General features: G+C 37.0%; 1 protein-coding gene across 1 annotated transcript; it reads left to right on the forward strand.

Annotated features, from left to right (window-relative positions):
• Positions 1 to 2,346: 2,346 nt before the first annotated feature.
• LOC146003022 (protein GVQW3-like) lies at positions 2,347 to 2,781 on the forward strand. Its single transcript, XM_083141183.1, has one exon. The coding sequence runs from the start codon at positions 2,347 to 2,349 to the stop codon at positions 2,779 to 2,781; it is 435 nt and encodes a 144-aa protein (XP_082997309.1).
• Positions 2,782 to 15,561: the final 12,780 nt, after the last annotated feature.

Below are 15,561 nucleotides of genomic sequence, written 5' to 3' on the forward strand. Positions count from 1 at the left end.
TTCTGCCCAGAAGATTATGTACGTAATCTGAAAAGTCAACTTTTAGGTTTACATCGAAGAAAGATCCTTAAGCAGAATGCCTTCGACTCCTTATTATGAGCAGGAATGTAGGGAGTATAATCCTGGTAAATACTTCGCCTACCATTTCTTTGCCATTGGTGTACAATTCTCTCTAGCTTTTTCCCTACATATTCACATAAAGCAATAAAAATACAAACTGCTAACTTTTCATTCCATTTTGGTTATTTATTAAACGGTACGTGTTTGTATTTATATTTGATAAATTCCCTTGCTCTTCCGGCCATTTAAGTCAATTGAGATGATGAAGAAGTGATAAAATAGATGAATGACCAATCACAGTCCCCCTTACTTAGAAGAGCGACCACAAGAAACAGAACCTTCGTCGAAAACTCCCGCGCACCTTCCTCCTCTTCCGTTCAACTCGGGCTATAAGCGAGGATGCTCCACTCTCACCCTCTCCTCCACACTGGAGTATGGTGCACAGGAGTCGCGAGTTTGCGCAGGTTTCTTTGCTTTTGGTTCCACTATAATAGTAATATAAAATTGTACACTCACCTCACTTAGTTCTCCGGCAGTTTGTTTCTATATACATCATATTTGGAGAAGATACAATCATATACAATTCAATCTATAGTTGTACGTACACTGTATATAACACACCTGGATGTATAGGGTCAAGGAAAACAAAGAAATGAGCATAATTTTCTCTTCGGTGAAGATGTTGAACCTAAACCAAAATAAACTCAAATAATGAATTCGACAATGTAAATTGATGAGATTTAGTAAATCATTTGATGAAGTGAACTAATTCTGAGTGGACTAATCGCAAAGTACATAATCAGCCCAGACCCTATTACTTCTTCATGGTATGTGACGTAAAGTTCCCGCCCAACCGTTTGACGGCGTTAGTGATTATCGCATCTCCTTTTCTACAGCCTGTAGTACACATCCTCATCTAGACATTGTTCTTATTCTGGTGTTTAATATCTGCATACTGCAACACTGTCGTTTTGTCATATCACGTGACTTCACATTGAAGTGATGCATTCACTTGGACGGTTACACGTCATCGCACGCAAAAACTTCAACCGTTACCATGGTTTTGGGCCAGGGCTGCCATTTTCCATATACATTTCATATTCAGTTTTTCCAAAGTTCAAGCATCCATTTACATGAAATTTGACTTTACATATCATACAGTATAAATATTGCTGTTTACCAAATATTTTACCATTACACAGTCCACACTGTCGATTACTAACTTTACCATTACCCGCCTATGTAATTTTGATAAATAATTTGTATTTATTGATAATTTATAGTTTCAAGTTGGTAAACACGCTCCCACACTGTGGTTTGTCAATAACACTCGTATAAATTCAACATTTTACAGGACAGTAAACCATTCCGAAGCATTAAACTAATCAAAAGTTACATGAGAATATAAAAATACGGTTATTGCACATAATACTTGTACAAAATCAAAGGGAATTTTTAATTCTGCATAGCTTCCAGGATAATTAAGACTCCGTGAAAGTGTCTAATTGGTCAACCCCGTGAACGATCAAAATAGTGGAAGAAGTATCGTCCGGTATCGGTAAATAAAATGCAACCGATAGCCGCCGATACCAATCCATAGCATAGGTATCGGCTGAGCCCTAATATATGTAAGTGCACCAGTTTGGGCCCGGAGTGGAGGGGTGGGTTGCGGGTCATATCCAGCACGCCTCGAAAATGAGTTGCTAATAGCCCCAAACCTGGCTTAATAACCTAACAATGTAGGCATTATTAGAAATCTAGTTGTGATAGTAATGCATGTAAGTTGTTAAGGAGGGTTAGGTTTTGTGCTTTCAGCATATTTGAGAATGTTGAATGTGCCCCGCACCAATGCCTCTGCAGGAGAGCGTACACAAAATGCCACCGCCCATCACCAATAAACTTTCACCGGGTGAAGAGAACAAGACGAGAAACCTTGCTTATGTAATTAGTTGGGTCATTACAAGATCAAACCCTTTAAAAATTATACACTTGAAAGTGGTAGACCTATACATTCAGAGGTCAGATCTGTTATCTTATGTGTTCTAAATCAGAGGCGCCAGCTTCAGATACATTTGGGGGGATCAAGGTTGGCTTAAACAATATTTTATATGTGTAAATATATATACGAGGAGGAGTCAAATGAAAACCTTAAAAGTGTCATAAAATGTTTAATATTTATGCCATTGTGATGAGATTTGGTGGTGCTGTTGCTCGCACTTTACTTTCTCTCCAATAGGTGGTAGAAGAGTGTTGGTGACCAGTCGTCGTTCTAGGAGCAGTTTCAAGATGGCCGCCCTACTAACAACATGCACCAAGGAAGAACAGCGTTCCGTGATCAAATTTTTGACGAGTGAGGGTATTAAACCTATGGATATTCGTCGTAGAATGAAGATGCAGTATGGTGAAGCTTGTGTGTCACAGCAACAGGTATATGAGTGGAGTAGGAAATTCAGAAGTGGTGTGACATCTGTTGCAGATGCTCCTCGCCCAGGCCAAGCACATCGAGTTGTGACGCAGGAGAATATAGAGGCTGTTGAGGCCGTTCTACGGGATAATCGCCTAGTGACTGTGGATGAAATAGCTGCCATTATAGGTATTAGTCATGGTTCAGCACGTAATATCATTCATGACGTGCTAATGTTTCGTAAAGTGTCGGCCAGGTGGGTACCACGTCATCTGACAGACGAGTTGAAAATGCGATGTGTTGATGAGTGTGAGTAACTTTTGCCGCGCTCCAAACACGAGGGTAATGACTTTTTTAAGAGACTTGTAACTGGAGATGAAACATGGGTTCATTATTACATTCCACGAAACAAATAAACCAAGCATGGAATGGCGCCATTCATCTTCCCATGAACCCAAAAGGTTTCGTTCACAAACATCTGCCGGTAAGGTCATGTTGACCCTTTTCTGTGACCAAAACGGCGATATTTTGGAGCACTACACGCCTAGGGGACACAGTAACTAGTGCTTCATATTGTGATCTCATGAAGAATCATCTGAAACCTGCAATAAGGTCAAAGCGACGCAGACTGCTGTCGTCAGGTGTCATTTTGCAGCATGACAATGCTAAGCCATATACTGCCCGAATGACTGTTGCGACAATTAACGACTTGCATGTTGAGTGCCTGCCCCCATCCTCCTTACTCCCCAGATTTGGCCCCAAGTGATTACCACTTGTTTGGACCACTTAAAGAGGCCCAAGGAGGACAGAAGTTCCGTTCTGATGACGACGTCAAAGAGATGGTTACGCAACCAACCAAAATACTTCTTTTCCCGGGGCATACAAGCACTTTGTAAATGATGGGAAACTTGCATTCAACGTGGAGGGGATTATGTATGTAGAAAAATGATAACCATTTGTTTCACTTCCACTGAATACATATATTTTTACAGCACTTCTAAGGTTATCATTTGACTCACCCTCGTATAATCTGTCCCTCTGCGTGAATTTTGGGTAGCAGAAAGTGCCTTGCACCTCCAAAGTCGGCGCCTTACTATTCCTACTACTGTTACTTCTTATGATTTATTTTAATTACATACATTTGTAATTTCCATATTCTGTAGCCTAAATTTATGTACAAAGTGCAGAACTGTGTACTTCATGTAGGACAAAAAGCTGTTTTTTATAGTTAGATAACCAGTGTAAAATAGGCTGCAAAATTAAATGTATCCCTAATAATAATAATAATAATAATAACAATAATAATAATAGTTGCTGTAACTTACTGCCTGTAAGTCACAGAAGACAATACTTTTTTGTTATTAAATATCACTACAATTTCACCATTCAAGTTACATTAACTCTTTCCAGAAACCAGAAATCTCAGGGGTGGGGGCAAGTGGCCCTTGACACGCACCTTCTGCCTTTAGGGCTTTAGGTTAGTCTGGTTATATCCCTTTTATCGGACTTCTCAAAGGCTTCTAAGGGTTAGTAGGACCAAGCCCTTGCGAGATCTGTGGTGTATGATTTATTTTTAATTATCACCTATGTAGGTTTGAAATGAAAGATCATTAAGACCTTTTTACTCGAAGATTTATTTAAACTTCTGATGTTATACAAACACTTTTTCAAACAGACAATTCACCCGGTACAACTTGTAGGCCTAAACCTATTAGTTGTACCGAAGTTTATAACCCTGGTCTTTTTGATGATGCAGGAGAACGCCTTATTCAGAGTTGGGTTTGTGGAATATCTGCCAAATGGAGTACAAGTACACCAGCCAATCCGAAGATTGAAGCAAGATATTACCCAACGTCCCCTGAACCTTCAGCCTTTCGGCAACCAGGAGAATGTCCCGTAGACTTACAAAAGTCTAGCTCTTTTATATCATAATTTTGTTTACAATTTATCATGGTTACTACATAGTTGTTTAATATTTCCATAGTTTCATCATTTTTCCTGATTTAAGTTAAACAATTCATTACCTATTGTAACATTAACAATAACACATTTTGAAAGAAAAGATTCCAACATAGATTAATACAATACAGATTGAATAGTTTTTTTGCTTGATAAAGCATGTGTTGACAGGGGCGACACATAGCGTTCCCCCAGAAGAAAATAAAATTAAATATAAGTGAACGTTATTTCATTTTGTTTGATAACTTTTTCTCCTTTTTTGTATATTTTCGTTTCTCTTTCACTTCTTCTTCTTCATGATGTGAGGCGATGTTTCATTTGGGATCGTCTTCTTGGACTTCATTCTTCATCTGCACTTAGCTTCTGGAGAAAACAGGAAATGGTTTTACATCTTGTTCAACACACTCCTTCGTAAAACTTCTTGACGTCCATTAGTCAGGTCTTCCATCCATTTAGGTCTTCTTCTAGATTCTCCTCTTTTGGAATGGGAGATGGATTTTGTAAAGGAAATACAGGTTGTTCTGCACTTATCTTGCAGATTGAAGTATTTACAAGTCCCTCTTTGTCAGAAAATAAAGGCAGTGTAGTTCCTCCTCATCTTCTTGATTCGGCAACCCTGGAGCGAAAGCCTTCTTTCTTATATCTTCCTCGGCGGCGGACCTATTGTCTGAATGTGATTCCCTTTCAGCCATCGATAGTTTAACACACGAAGTCTTACCATTAATTGCTTCAAAACTATCTTCTTGGTCATCTGGAATCAAACTTTCTTCAACGACTTGTCCCTTCACCGTTAAATATAATTTATTGGCACCTGCATCCAAATTGACTCTATATCTCTTGAAGAAGGGATATCCAAATAACAAATCTGCCTCTAAATTCTTCACTACGTAGACTTGATCTTCAAAAGTGTGTCCTGCAATTTCAAAAAGAATGGTTCGGCATCCTACAATACGGGACCTCTCATGTCCAACAAAATCCTTTAACCTTATTCCTGGACATCTTTGCAGTTTCAAGCCTGGTAATCTCTCTCGGAGCTTTACCCAAACATTATAATTCATGACTGTGCATTCACTTCCTGTATCCAAAGTACATCTTATTTTTAATCCCAAAACTTCTATTTGAATTTCTGGCTTCTTGCTGCAATTCCCAGTTACTTCGAAAACATTAAACAATTTCTCTTCTTCAGAATTTGGACAAGAATTTAGATCTAGATATAAAACATCTAAATTTTCATTAGTAATTAGTTTGTCTTCTTCGCTCTCACAAACATCAAGATTGTGTCGCGTTGTAGAAGGGAGAGCTTCATCTACAACGACCTATGGTTTAAATTTGCTCGACTGGTAGAGGGATTTTCCCAAGAAGGTGCTTTAATGGCAGAAGGAATTTCCTATATAGGTGCTCTAGGGTTCAAAGCACAGTCTTCTGGACTTTCGTCAGTCTGTATTCCACATTCTTTCTTGCGAGACTGGTTCCAGTTTCTTTGATGAATGTCCTTCTATCGGCAACCTTCCTTTGGAACCTTACATTTCCATTAAACCTTTGCTTGATCGGTGTGGGCCTCTTATCTTCTTCTCCTCCATTCCTCCGGGATAGCTCTAAATTCCTTATTCGAGGTTGAGGATTTCTTCGTTCATCAGTTCGTTGGTGATCGGCTTTCCATCCTTCCATTTGTTCAGACGCTTCGAACTTTCCCAGGAAATTCGTGAGTTGGTCTATGTTGGCGGGATCTCGAGTTAGTACCAGTTGTCGCACTCGTGAAGGTAATTGGCTAATGATTAAGTTCAGCACTTCTGATTGGTTGATGGTTTCCGTCAGATTGCAGTATGCTGCATATACCTCCCAGCAATATTCCTCCAATGATAACCCTGCATATTTGCTATAATATTTATTCCTCAGGGTATTTATTTCCCTCTGTTTTGCTTCAGGTGATGATGCGTATTGCTTCATAAATGCAGAGCGGAAATGTTCAAAAGTTTTCCATCTCTTTTCGTTTGCCATAAACCAAGCCTTGGCTTTACCCACCATTAGCGAAGGGAGGACTTTTAGTCGATACATCATGGGCATTTTCATTAAATCCATATAAGTATTTATCTCTTCCAGGTACCTCTCAGCAGATACTGAATTTATTTCTCCATTAAACTTGGTGAGGGAATTGGCGTCAGACATTCGGGGAATTCGATTGGATGAATAGTTTAAGTAGGAATTATTTTCTACCATTTTTTCCGTAGAGCAGTCTCTAGTTCGTCTTATTCTGCCACTCCTTCTTCGTTTCTTTCTTCGGCATGGTTCAGAATGTTCGGGAGATTCGGAACTGGAAGAATGAGAGGAGCAAGAGGTTCTTACACATATCTTCTTTGGCAGAGTTTCCATCTCTTCATTCCTATTCTCCTTGCTAGCTGTAAGGTCTCCAACCTTGAGGTTAACGTCTTTATAATTTCAATTTGTTGTGTTTGGGCCTCTTTTGTCACTCTTATTTCACCCTCCAAATTTACGGACATTTCCTTTTGACTTTCCTTCAGCTCAGTCATTTCTTGATTCAAGCTTTCTTGTAGCTGTTTAAAACGGTCATCATCTATCTGCCGATCTTCTCTCCTTCTTTCCACTAGTTCTTCATATTTTTCGTCTCTCTCTTTTCTGATTTCAGCTATCGCTTGGGATATTTCTTTTCCTAGATTTATTTTAAAATCTTCAAACATTTTCTTACTCATTTCTCGTTCCCTCTCTCTTTCTGCTTTCTGTTCAGCATCTCTTTCACCCAAGGTTTCAATCAAACGTGCGAACTATTGGTCACTCATTTCTCGTTCTCTATCTCTCTCTGCATTCTGTTCCACATCTCGTTCACCCAACCTTTCGATCAAACGTGCAAACTTTTGGTCACTCATTTCTCGTTCTCTTTCTCTCTCTGCTTTCTGTTCCACATCTCGTTCACCCAACTTTTCGATCAAACGTGCAAACTTTTGGTCATTTTCTTCCTTGTCCTTTAATCTTTGCTCTTTTTCAGCTTCTTTTTCTTTCTTAAAATCAGTCATAAAGGAGATCATCATTCCCCTCCAACTATCATCTGTTGGGGTTGGCGTAACTTGTTTTTCCACGCACTGTCTACATTTAACGTCTACCTCCGCTGCTACGTCAGATCCTGGGTTTTTATGTGCGCAACTTTAATGAACGTATCTGTTGCAGCCGGAGCATGGTAATAAGGTTTCCTCCTTCTTTTCTTCATTCGTACAGCAAACGAGCCTCTCCTTTTGCTGCCTGGTCAAAGGTCTCTGAGAACCTATCAACTTTGCTTCTTTTGTTTCTGGAATAGGCTTCTGCTTCCGTTTCTGGAACAGGCTTCTTCTTCTTCTGCTGGGCCACGAAGATCCACAGGTGGTTGCTTCGATGGTCCTGGTCACGGTCGCCAAAAATCACTGACACGCACCTTCTGCCTTTAGGGCTTTAGGTTAGTCAGTTACAACCCTTTTATCGGACTTCTCAAAGGCTTCTAAGGGTTAGTAGGACCAAGCCCTTTCGAGATCTCTGGTGTATGATTTATTTTTAATTATCACCTATGTAGGTTTGAAATGAAAGATCATTAAGACCTTTTTACTCGAAGATTTATTTAAACTTCTGATGTTATACAAACACTTTTTCAAACAGACAATTCACCCGGTATAACTTGTAGGCCTAAACCTATTAGTTGTACCGAAGTTTATAACCCTGGTCTTTTTGATGATGCAGGAGAACGCCTTATTCAGAGTTGGGTTTGTGGAATATCTGCCAAATGGAGTACAAGTACACCAGCCAATCCGAAGATTGAAGCAAGATATTACCCAACGTCCCCTGAACCATCAGCCTTTCGGCAACCAGGAGAATGTCCCGTAGACTTACAAAAGTCTAGCTCTTTTATATCATAATTTTGTTTACAATTTATCATGGTTACTACATAGTTGTTTAATATTTCCATAGTTTCATCATTTTTCCTGATTTAAGTTAAACAATTCATTACCTATTGTAACATTAACAATAACACATTTTGAAAGAAAAGATTCCAACATAGATTAATACAATACAGATTGAATAGTTTTTTGCTTGAAAAAGCATGTGTTGACAGGGGCGACACACCCTATAGTTTAAATTGCCATCCGAACCACTGTGCATTGTGCTTCCATCTAATGTGTATGTATGTATGTGTGTGTCTGTAGGGGGGAGTTGATGGGGCTACAGGCCCTCCCGAAATTTTGAGTAAGGCAGGAAATGCAATCTCCCTTAAATTTATCTCCATTACAATTTTTGTATTTGGTCAACGTTTAAAACGAAGGTTAAAAATGATAATTACTAATTACGAACTATTTTATACTGTATCCGCCCCTCCCCAGAATCCAGATATGTAATATAACATCCACCTATACAATTCCTGCTCCCTCCGAAAAAAAATTCATGCGTACACCAGTGTGCGTGCGTAGTACAAGTAAGAAAGTTCACTTCTTGTCATCTTTTACACTTTAAGTACCTAGTTGCAGTACACAACGAAAATCATATGAAAATTTTCAAAAGTGAATGATTGTCGGTTTTCGGACAAGAGAGCCTTGTACACGGAAATATTTCTCTCTACTTCCACCGACACAAAGGGGAGCGTACTTGAAATGAACAATGGCACTTGCTGTTAAGTCACTTTCAATTCCATAGAGTACAAATTGCTTCCCTGACAAAACGTCCGATACAGAGCACAAAACTTTGTACCCCTTGTTTTTAACAATAATCCGTCTGGCGACAATATATTTACTGATAGAGGGGAAATCACATTGTTTGAGCTGAGTTGTTACGCAGCAGCTTGTGTCAACAATACTGCACAGAATTTCTTTGTTTCTTCAAACACAGTCATTCAGAACTGCGATGAAGGCAATGAGACGAGAGTCGGGAACATCTTTCCTTCAAAGAGTTACATTTGCATGTAAAATGCCCCTTCTTTCACCAAAATGTAGAACAATGCATAAGATGGCTTTTTAAAAGGCCGAAAAATGACGTAAATGGTTCAAAAAGTTTAAAAAATGTCCTTTACTCCAAAAAGGGTCAGAAAATGCAAAGAAATTGCCCTAACAAAGGCATCCCAATTAATTCACTTACGTGTAAAACACATTTCTATGTACTTATGCAATGTTTCTGCCTTACAAAATAAAAGATGCATTTGCATCAAAATGCTAGCCCTAAATTAGTGATAAATATTCCAATATTGTGGTATGTTCATAAATGATATTTCATCGAGTGACGCACATATTTCTTTCGTTAAAATAAAGCGTTATTAGTTTTACTATTACCTACAAGAAAGTGCCGGTATGGCGTACCGTTGCATACCGCCAAAATAAAAAAAAAAACACTGTGTGGGTGTCGATAGATAGATAGAGAGGAGGGAAGGAGAGAGAGACGAAAAAATAACATGCTCATTCATTCTTCCAGCAAGCATTTGAGATCTAAACCCATTCTCCATTACACTCAAATACCAACTATATATCAACTCACTTTTTAAAATGTTGCTTTTGTTTATCTGTTGCATTTATAAGCCGGATATTTGATATTATCCGTACCGTAGAAGACTGGAAATGTCCCAGGAAATTCTTGACACAATTTGTTGTGATTCATCACCTCTGTACGCAGCAGGAAAGTACTCAACCGAAATGCACGTAGTATTAAATATGTACGATAGATGGCAGTTGACTCAGTACTTCTCTTCAGCTTGTGAACTTTTTCTAGAGATGGCGTTGAAAGTTACATTTTTATTCTTTCAGGTTGCACTTCATCGTAAGCAAAAATGTTTAGTCATTGCCGTTGTTGTCAAGGAGGGTCCAGGGTGTTCATGCCCTTCTAAAAAACTTACCAAGTTAATTAAATATGCCAAAATACTTGTTTACTGTTGTCTAATATGTTTGTGTTTGTCTTGTGTAGTAGTTCCTCCATTCATATCGGGGGTTAGGCGTAGAGCTGACAACTCTGCACTGTAAAAAGACATGTCAAGAAACAGAAATATAAGGCCATGGATGTTCCCAAGGTAAAATATTCCGGAGGTAAAATAGTCCCCCGTTCGGATCTCCGGGTGGGGACTACTTTGGGAGGTCCCTGGACTAAGGATAAGATCTACGTTAGGAATAAGGATATTAAATTAGGCACCTGGAATGTTCTGAGCCTTTACCGGCCTGGGGCATTTCAGTGTACAGTTAATGAGATAGTTAGGTATAAATTAGATGTAGTAGCTGTCCAGGAAGTTAGGTGGCCAGGAGAAGGAAATTGTAAAACTAAAAATTATACTTTTTTCTATGGTGGTACTGAAAATCATAATTTTGGAACAGGCTTTTTCATAAATAATAGAATTATCTCGGCTCTTAAAACAGTAGAATTTATTAATGATAGGATATCATATGCAATTTTACAGGGTAGGTGGTGTAAAATTATTTTAATAAACATACATGCACCAACGGAAGATAAAGATGATAATACTAAAGATGATTTTTATACAGAGTTAGAACAGGTCTTTGATAAATTTTCTCAGTATGATATGAAAATTCTGTTAGGTGACTGTAATGCACAGATTGGCAAAGAAGATACATTTAAACCCACGATTGGTAAAGAAAGTCTTCATGAATTAAGTAATGATAATGGTATAAGATTGATTACTTTTGCAACCTCAAAGAATTTAATTGTGAAAAGTACCACTTTTAAACATAAAGATATCCATAAATATACCTGGTCTTCTCCAGATGGTAAAACTCATAATCAGATAGATCATATTCTCATTGATAAGAGAAGGCATACTAGTATAATTGACGTTCGTACACATAGAGGTGCTGACTGTGCCAGTGACCATTATTTAGTAATTGCTAAATTAAGAGAAAGACTCTCAGTGATAAATCATAAGCAACAAAATCTAAAAGTTCTAAAATTTGATACAGGAAAGTTTGCTGATGAAAGAATTAAGAAAGATTACCAAATTAAACTGTCAAATAGATTTGATGTTTTGCAGGATTTAAATGATGATGAAAATATATATGAAACAGACGTAAATAAGAATTGGGAGCACATACGTAATGCAATAGAATCAGCAGCTAAAGAAAGTATAGGATACCATAAACCAAGAAAAAGTAAGCCATGGTTTGATAATGAATGTCATAATCTAATAGAAATAAGAAATCAGGCTAGACTTAGATGGTTAAATAACTCGGATGATACAAATCTAAGCAATTATAATACAATAAAGCGAGAAGTTAACAGCACGTTTAGAAGTAAAAAAAGAGATTACTTGAAAAGCAAAATTAACGAAATTGAAACAAACAGCAAAAATAAAAATATCAGAGATTTATATAAAGGTGTAAATGAATTTAGAAAGGGGTGGCAACCTAAAGTAAACTTGATAAAAGATAAAGACGGTGATTTTCTAGCTGACCCAAGCGATATTCTAAATAGATGGAAGAACTACTTTAATGACCTTCTAAATGTCCATGTAGGAGATAAATCAGAAGTAAATGAAGTACACACAGCAGAACCTTTAGTTCCAGAACCTAACTTGACTGAAGTTAAAGATGCTATTAAAAGGCTTAAGAATAACAAAGCACCTGGCATTGATTTAATACCAGCTGAGTTAATTAAATATGGTGGAAATTCATTAATATGTCAAATTCATAAATTAATTTGTTTAATATGGAATAAAGAAGAAATCCCTCAACAGTGGAAAGAATCCATAATTGTTCCTGTGTTTAAAAAAGGTGATAAAATGAACTGCAATAATTACCGTGGAATTTCTCTACTCTCAACAACATACAAAATATTATCAAACATTCTTTTAACAAGACTAACCCCATATGCTAATGAAATTATAGGTGATTATCAATGTGGATTTAAACGTAACAGATCAACTACAGATCAAATTTTTCACATCAGACAGACACTTGAAAAAAAGTGGGAATATAATCAAAATGTCCATCAGCTATTCATTGATTTCAAAAAAGCATATGATTCGGTCAAAAGAGATAAATTATATACCGTAATATATTAGTAGAGTTTGGAATACCTAAGAAGCTTGTTAGTATGATAAAAATATGCACCAGTGAAACAGAAAGTAAAATTCGTGTGGGTAATAATATGTCTGACAAATTTATAATTCACGATGGGTTAAAACAAGGAGATGCATTATCTCCATTGCTCTTTAATTTTGCCTTAGAATATGCTGTAAGGAAGGTAAAAGAAACTAAAGAAGGACTAAAATTAAAGGGTGTGACTCAGTTGTTAGCATATGCAGATGATGTAGACTTACTGGGGGATGATATAAATACGATTAAGAATAATGCTAAAATATTTTTCAAAACTGCTAAAGAGATAGGTTTGGAAGTTAACAAAGAGAAAACTAAATATATGCTTACAGGCCGAAACCAAGTGTTAGGTAATAATCAAAATCTAATTATTGATAACAACTCGTTTGAACCAGTTTCCAAATTCAAATACTTAGGAGTAATATTAACAAATGAAAATTATATTAAAGAGGAAATAAAAAGTAGGCTTAATTCAGGAAATGCATGTTACTTCTCTCTTCATAAACTTTTGTCTTCTCGTTTAATATCTAAGAAACTAAAAGTTAAAATATACAAAACAGTAATTTTGCCTGTAGTATTATATGGGTGTGCAACTTGGTCCCTTACATTAAAAGAGGAACATAAATTGAGAGTATTTGAAAATAAGATCCTTAGGAAAATCTTTGGACCTAAAAGGGATGAGGAGACAGGTGAGTGGAGAAGGTTACATAATTTAGAACTACATAATTTGTATTCATGTCCAGATATTATTAGAATAATTAAATCAAGAAGACTTAGGTGGGCAGGCCATGTGGCACGAATGGGAGAGGAAAGAGGAGTTTACAGAATTCTTGTTGGGAAACCAGATGGTAAGAGACCTGTAGGAAGGCCAAGACGAAGATGGAGGGACAACGTCGAGATGGACCTAAAGGAAATCGGTAGGGATGGAAAAGAGTATATAGATCTTGCTCAAGATAGGGACAGATGGAAGGCCTGTGTTGCTGCAGCCATGAACCTTCGGGTTTAAGAAGGCTAGAGAGTTAGTTAGTTAATATGAAGTTGCAGGAAGTTAACGATTAAATTGTGATTATGCAGCTTTGGTGTTAACAATTTATTTTTCATCGGCTGAACCTAACAACTTTTTCATATCGAATAAACAATTCATTTTAAAAAATACAGCTGTTTTCTACAAATCTTAGTGATCTTAACAAGACATATGGTAGATAATGAATACGTGCTGTTATGTAATCTTTTTACCTGTTCATAAAATAATAACAGTAATAATGGTTATCATTAATTGACCTATTTCATTATTATTATTATTATTATTACATGTTAAAGATGCGTGTAATATACCCATTTACTACTAAAACTCCCTCCGAAAAAATATTCTGCGTATGCAAGTGCATGAGATGTCAAATCTTTACTTAAATATTAATATCATGACGTCACGGTATGTTAATATTTAAATGTGTAATCCTGCTGGAAATATTCCCCTATCATTTGCCAGTGTAAGAACTAATAGTATTATTTTCATACCCATGTACAAATTTGATATCTTAAGAAAAATGTTTGATGGATGGAAAATTATAGGATGGCAACACTACAGAAATTTACCTTTAACTCTTTTTTTAGCTCGTTGATCCAGACTAGAGACCATACTCCACTTCGATTTTCTCAAATCACTGTAGGTTAAATCACTGATGGTATCGAGACGATACTATGCAGAATCTCGGGCTTGTCTCGAATTATAAATGCGTGTCTCGTCTCTGTTTCGTCTCGAAATGTATGACGACAGCATGACGTCAGAAAAGACTCGCACAACGTACAGAGGCTAAAAAGTGAAACAAGTTTCTGGATAAAGTTAGTCTGTTTGGCGCCTCGTTTCGAGGCTACGATCCATAGAAAAAACTAATTTCATTCTGGATCCATGCAACTACAGGCTCAATGGCGTGCACAAGGGGAGGGGGGTGTTGGTGAGGCCCAGTATTTTTTTAAAAAAGGAACATCAAAGAGAGAAAAGGGTGGCAAAATGAGGACTGACTAAGAAAAAGAGTATACATAATTCCTCCCTTTCGAAAATTCTGGGCACGCCACTGCATAGGCTCCTAATTGCTCATAATTAACTGACATTATAATTACTCTCAGCCAAATATGTGATCTAGCCAGGGTACAAAATCATGGAAGACTCGTATGGGGAGGAAGACACGCTCAAACGCACCCACAAATACATAAATAAATTAATATACATATTTAGAATATTATTAAATATGAGTAAACTACTAAGTATTTAAAAATACATAATAATTAAATAATATGAAGGAATTAATTTGTTACTTTGCTACTTTTAAAATATCTGATATTATATATGAAACTAATTTCTTTACTAGCTGGTCAAAGATGTCGAAAATTACAAAATAGTTGAAACAGATTTATTATGTAATAGTTGAAATGAAATAGTTTTTGCCGGTATAAATATAAATCAATTATATTTTATACTTATTCCTCTTTTACTTTAGGTGTGCATATATATTGCTATTGGTGTAGATTTGTTAGTGATCGAGAGAGAGAGGAATCATTCAACACTTGCAACTACACAGCTTTATATGTTTTTTCAATGTTATTCTTAGTAAAGTACATTTGAAGTAAAAACTAACTGCTTATCTTTTGTTGTTATTACTAAAACTCTCCCCCACCAGAAATTTTTGGTGGGAGAATTTGAGACCAAGATTGTTGTTGGGAGGACATCCACCCTGTCCCCTTCTCCCAGGATTTTGCACACCGGATCTAGCTATGAACAGTAAGGCAGATGTCCCGATTATAACGCCTGAAGAAGTTGTAGAGGAAATTTGGTTCAGATACTTCTTTTTTTCAAATATCATTCCAAAGTTACGAACGAGACCGAGAATCTCGGACACTCTATGCCTTGGTCTCGTTTAGATCGGTACCATTCCTAGTGTCGGTAGGCAAAGATGACATAAAAGTGACAGTGCACATTCAACATGCAGTGAGGGCATAGGGAGGGGCCTCTGATATAGTTTCACCTTTTCCATAGCTATGCCATTTTGCAATCACTGCGTTGTACCTGCAAAAACATTTTTG

The sequence above is a fragment of the Lepisma saccharinum genome, chromosome 19 (genome assembly GCF_977018435.1).
Source record: "Lepisma saccharinum chromosome 19, izLepSacc3.1, whole genome shotgun sequence".
Taxonomy (NCBI): Eukaryota; Metazoa; Arthropoda; class Insecta; order Zygentoma; family Lepismatidae; genus Lepisma; species Lepisma saccharinum.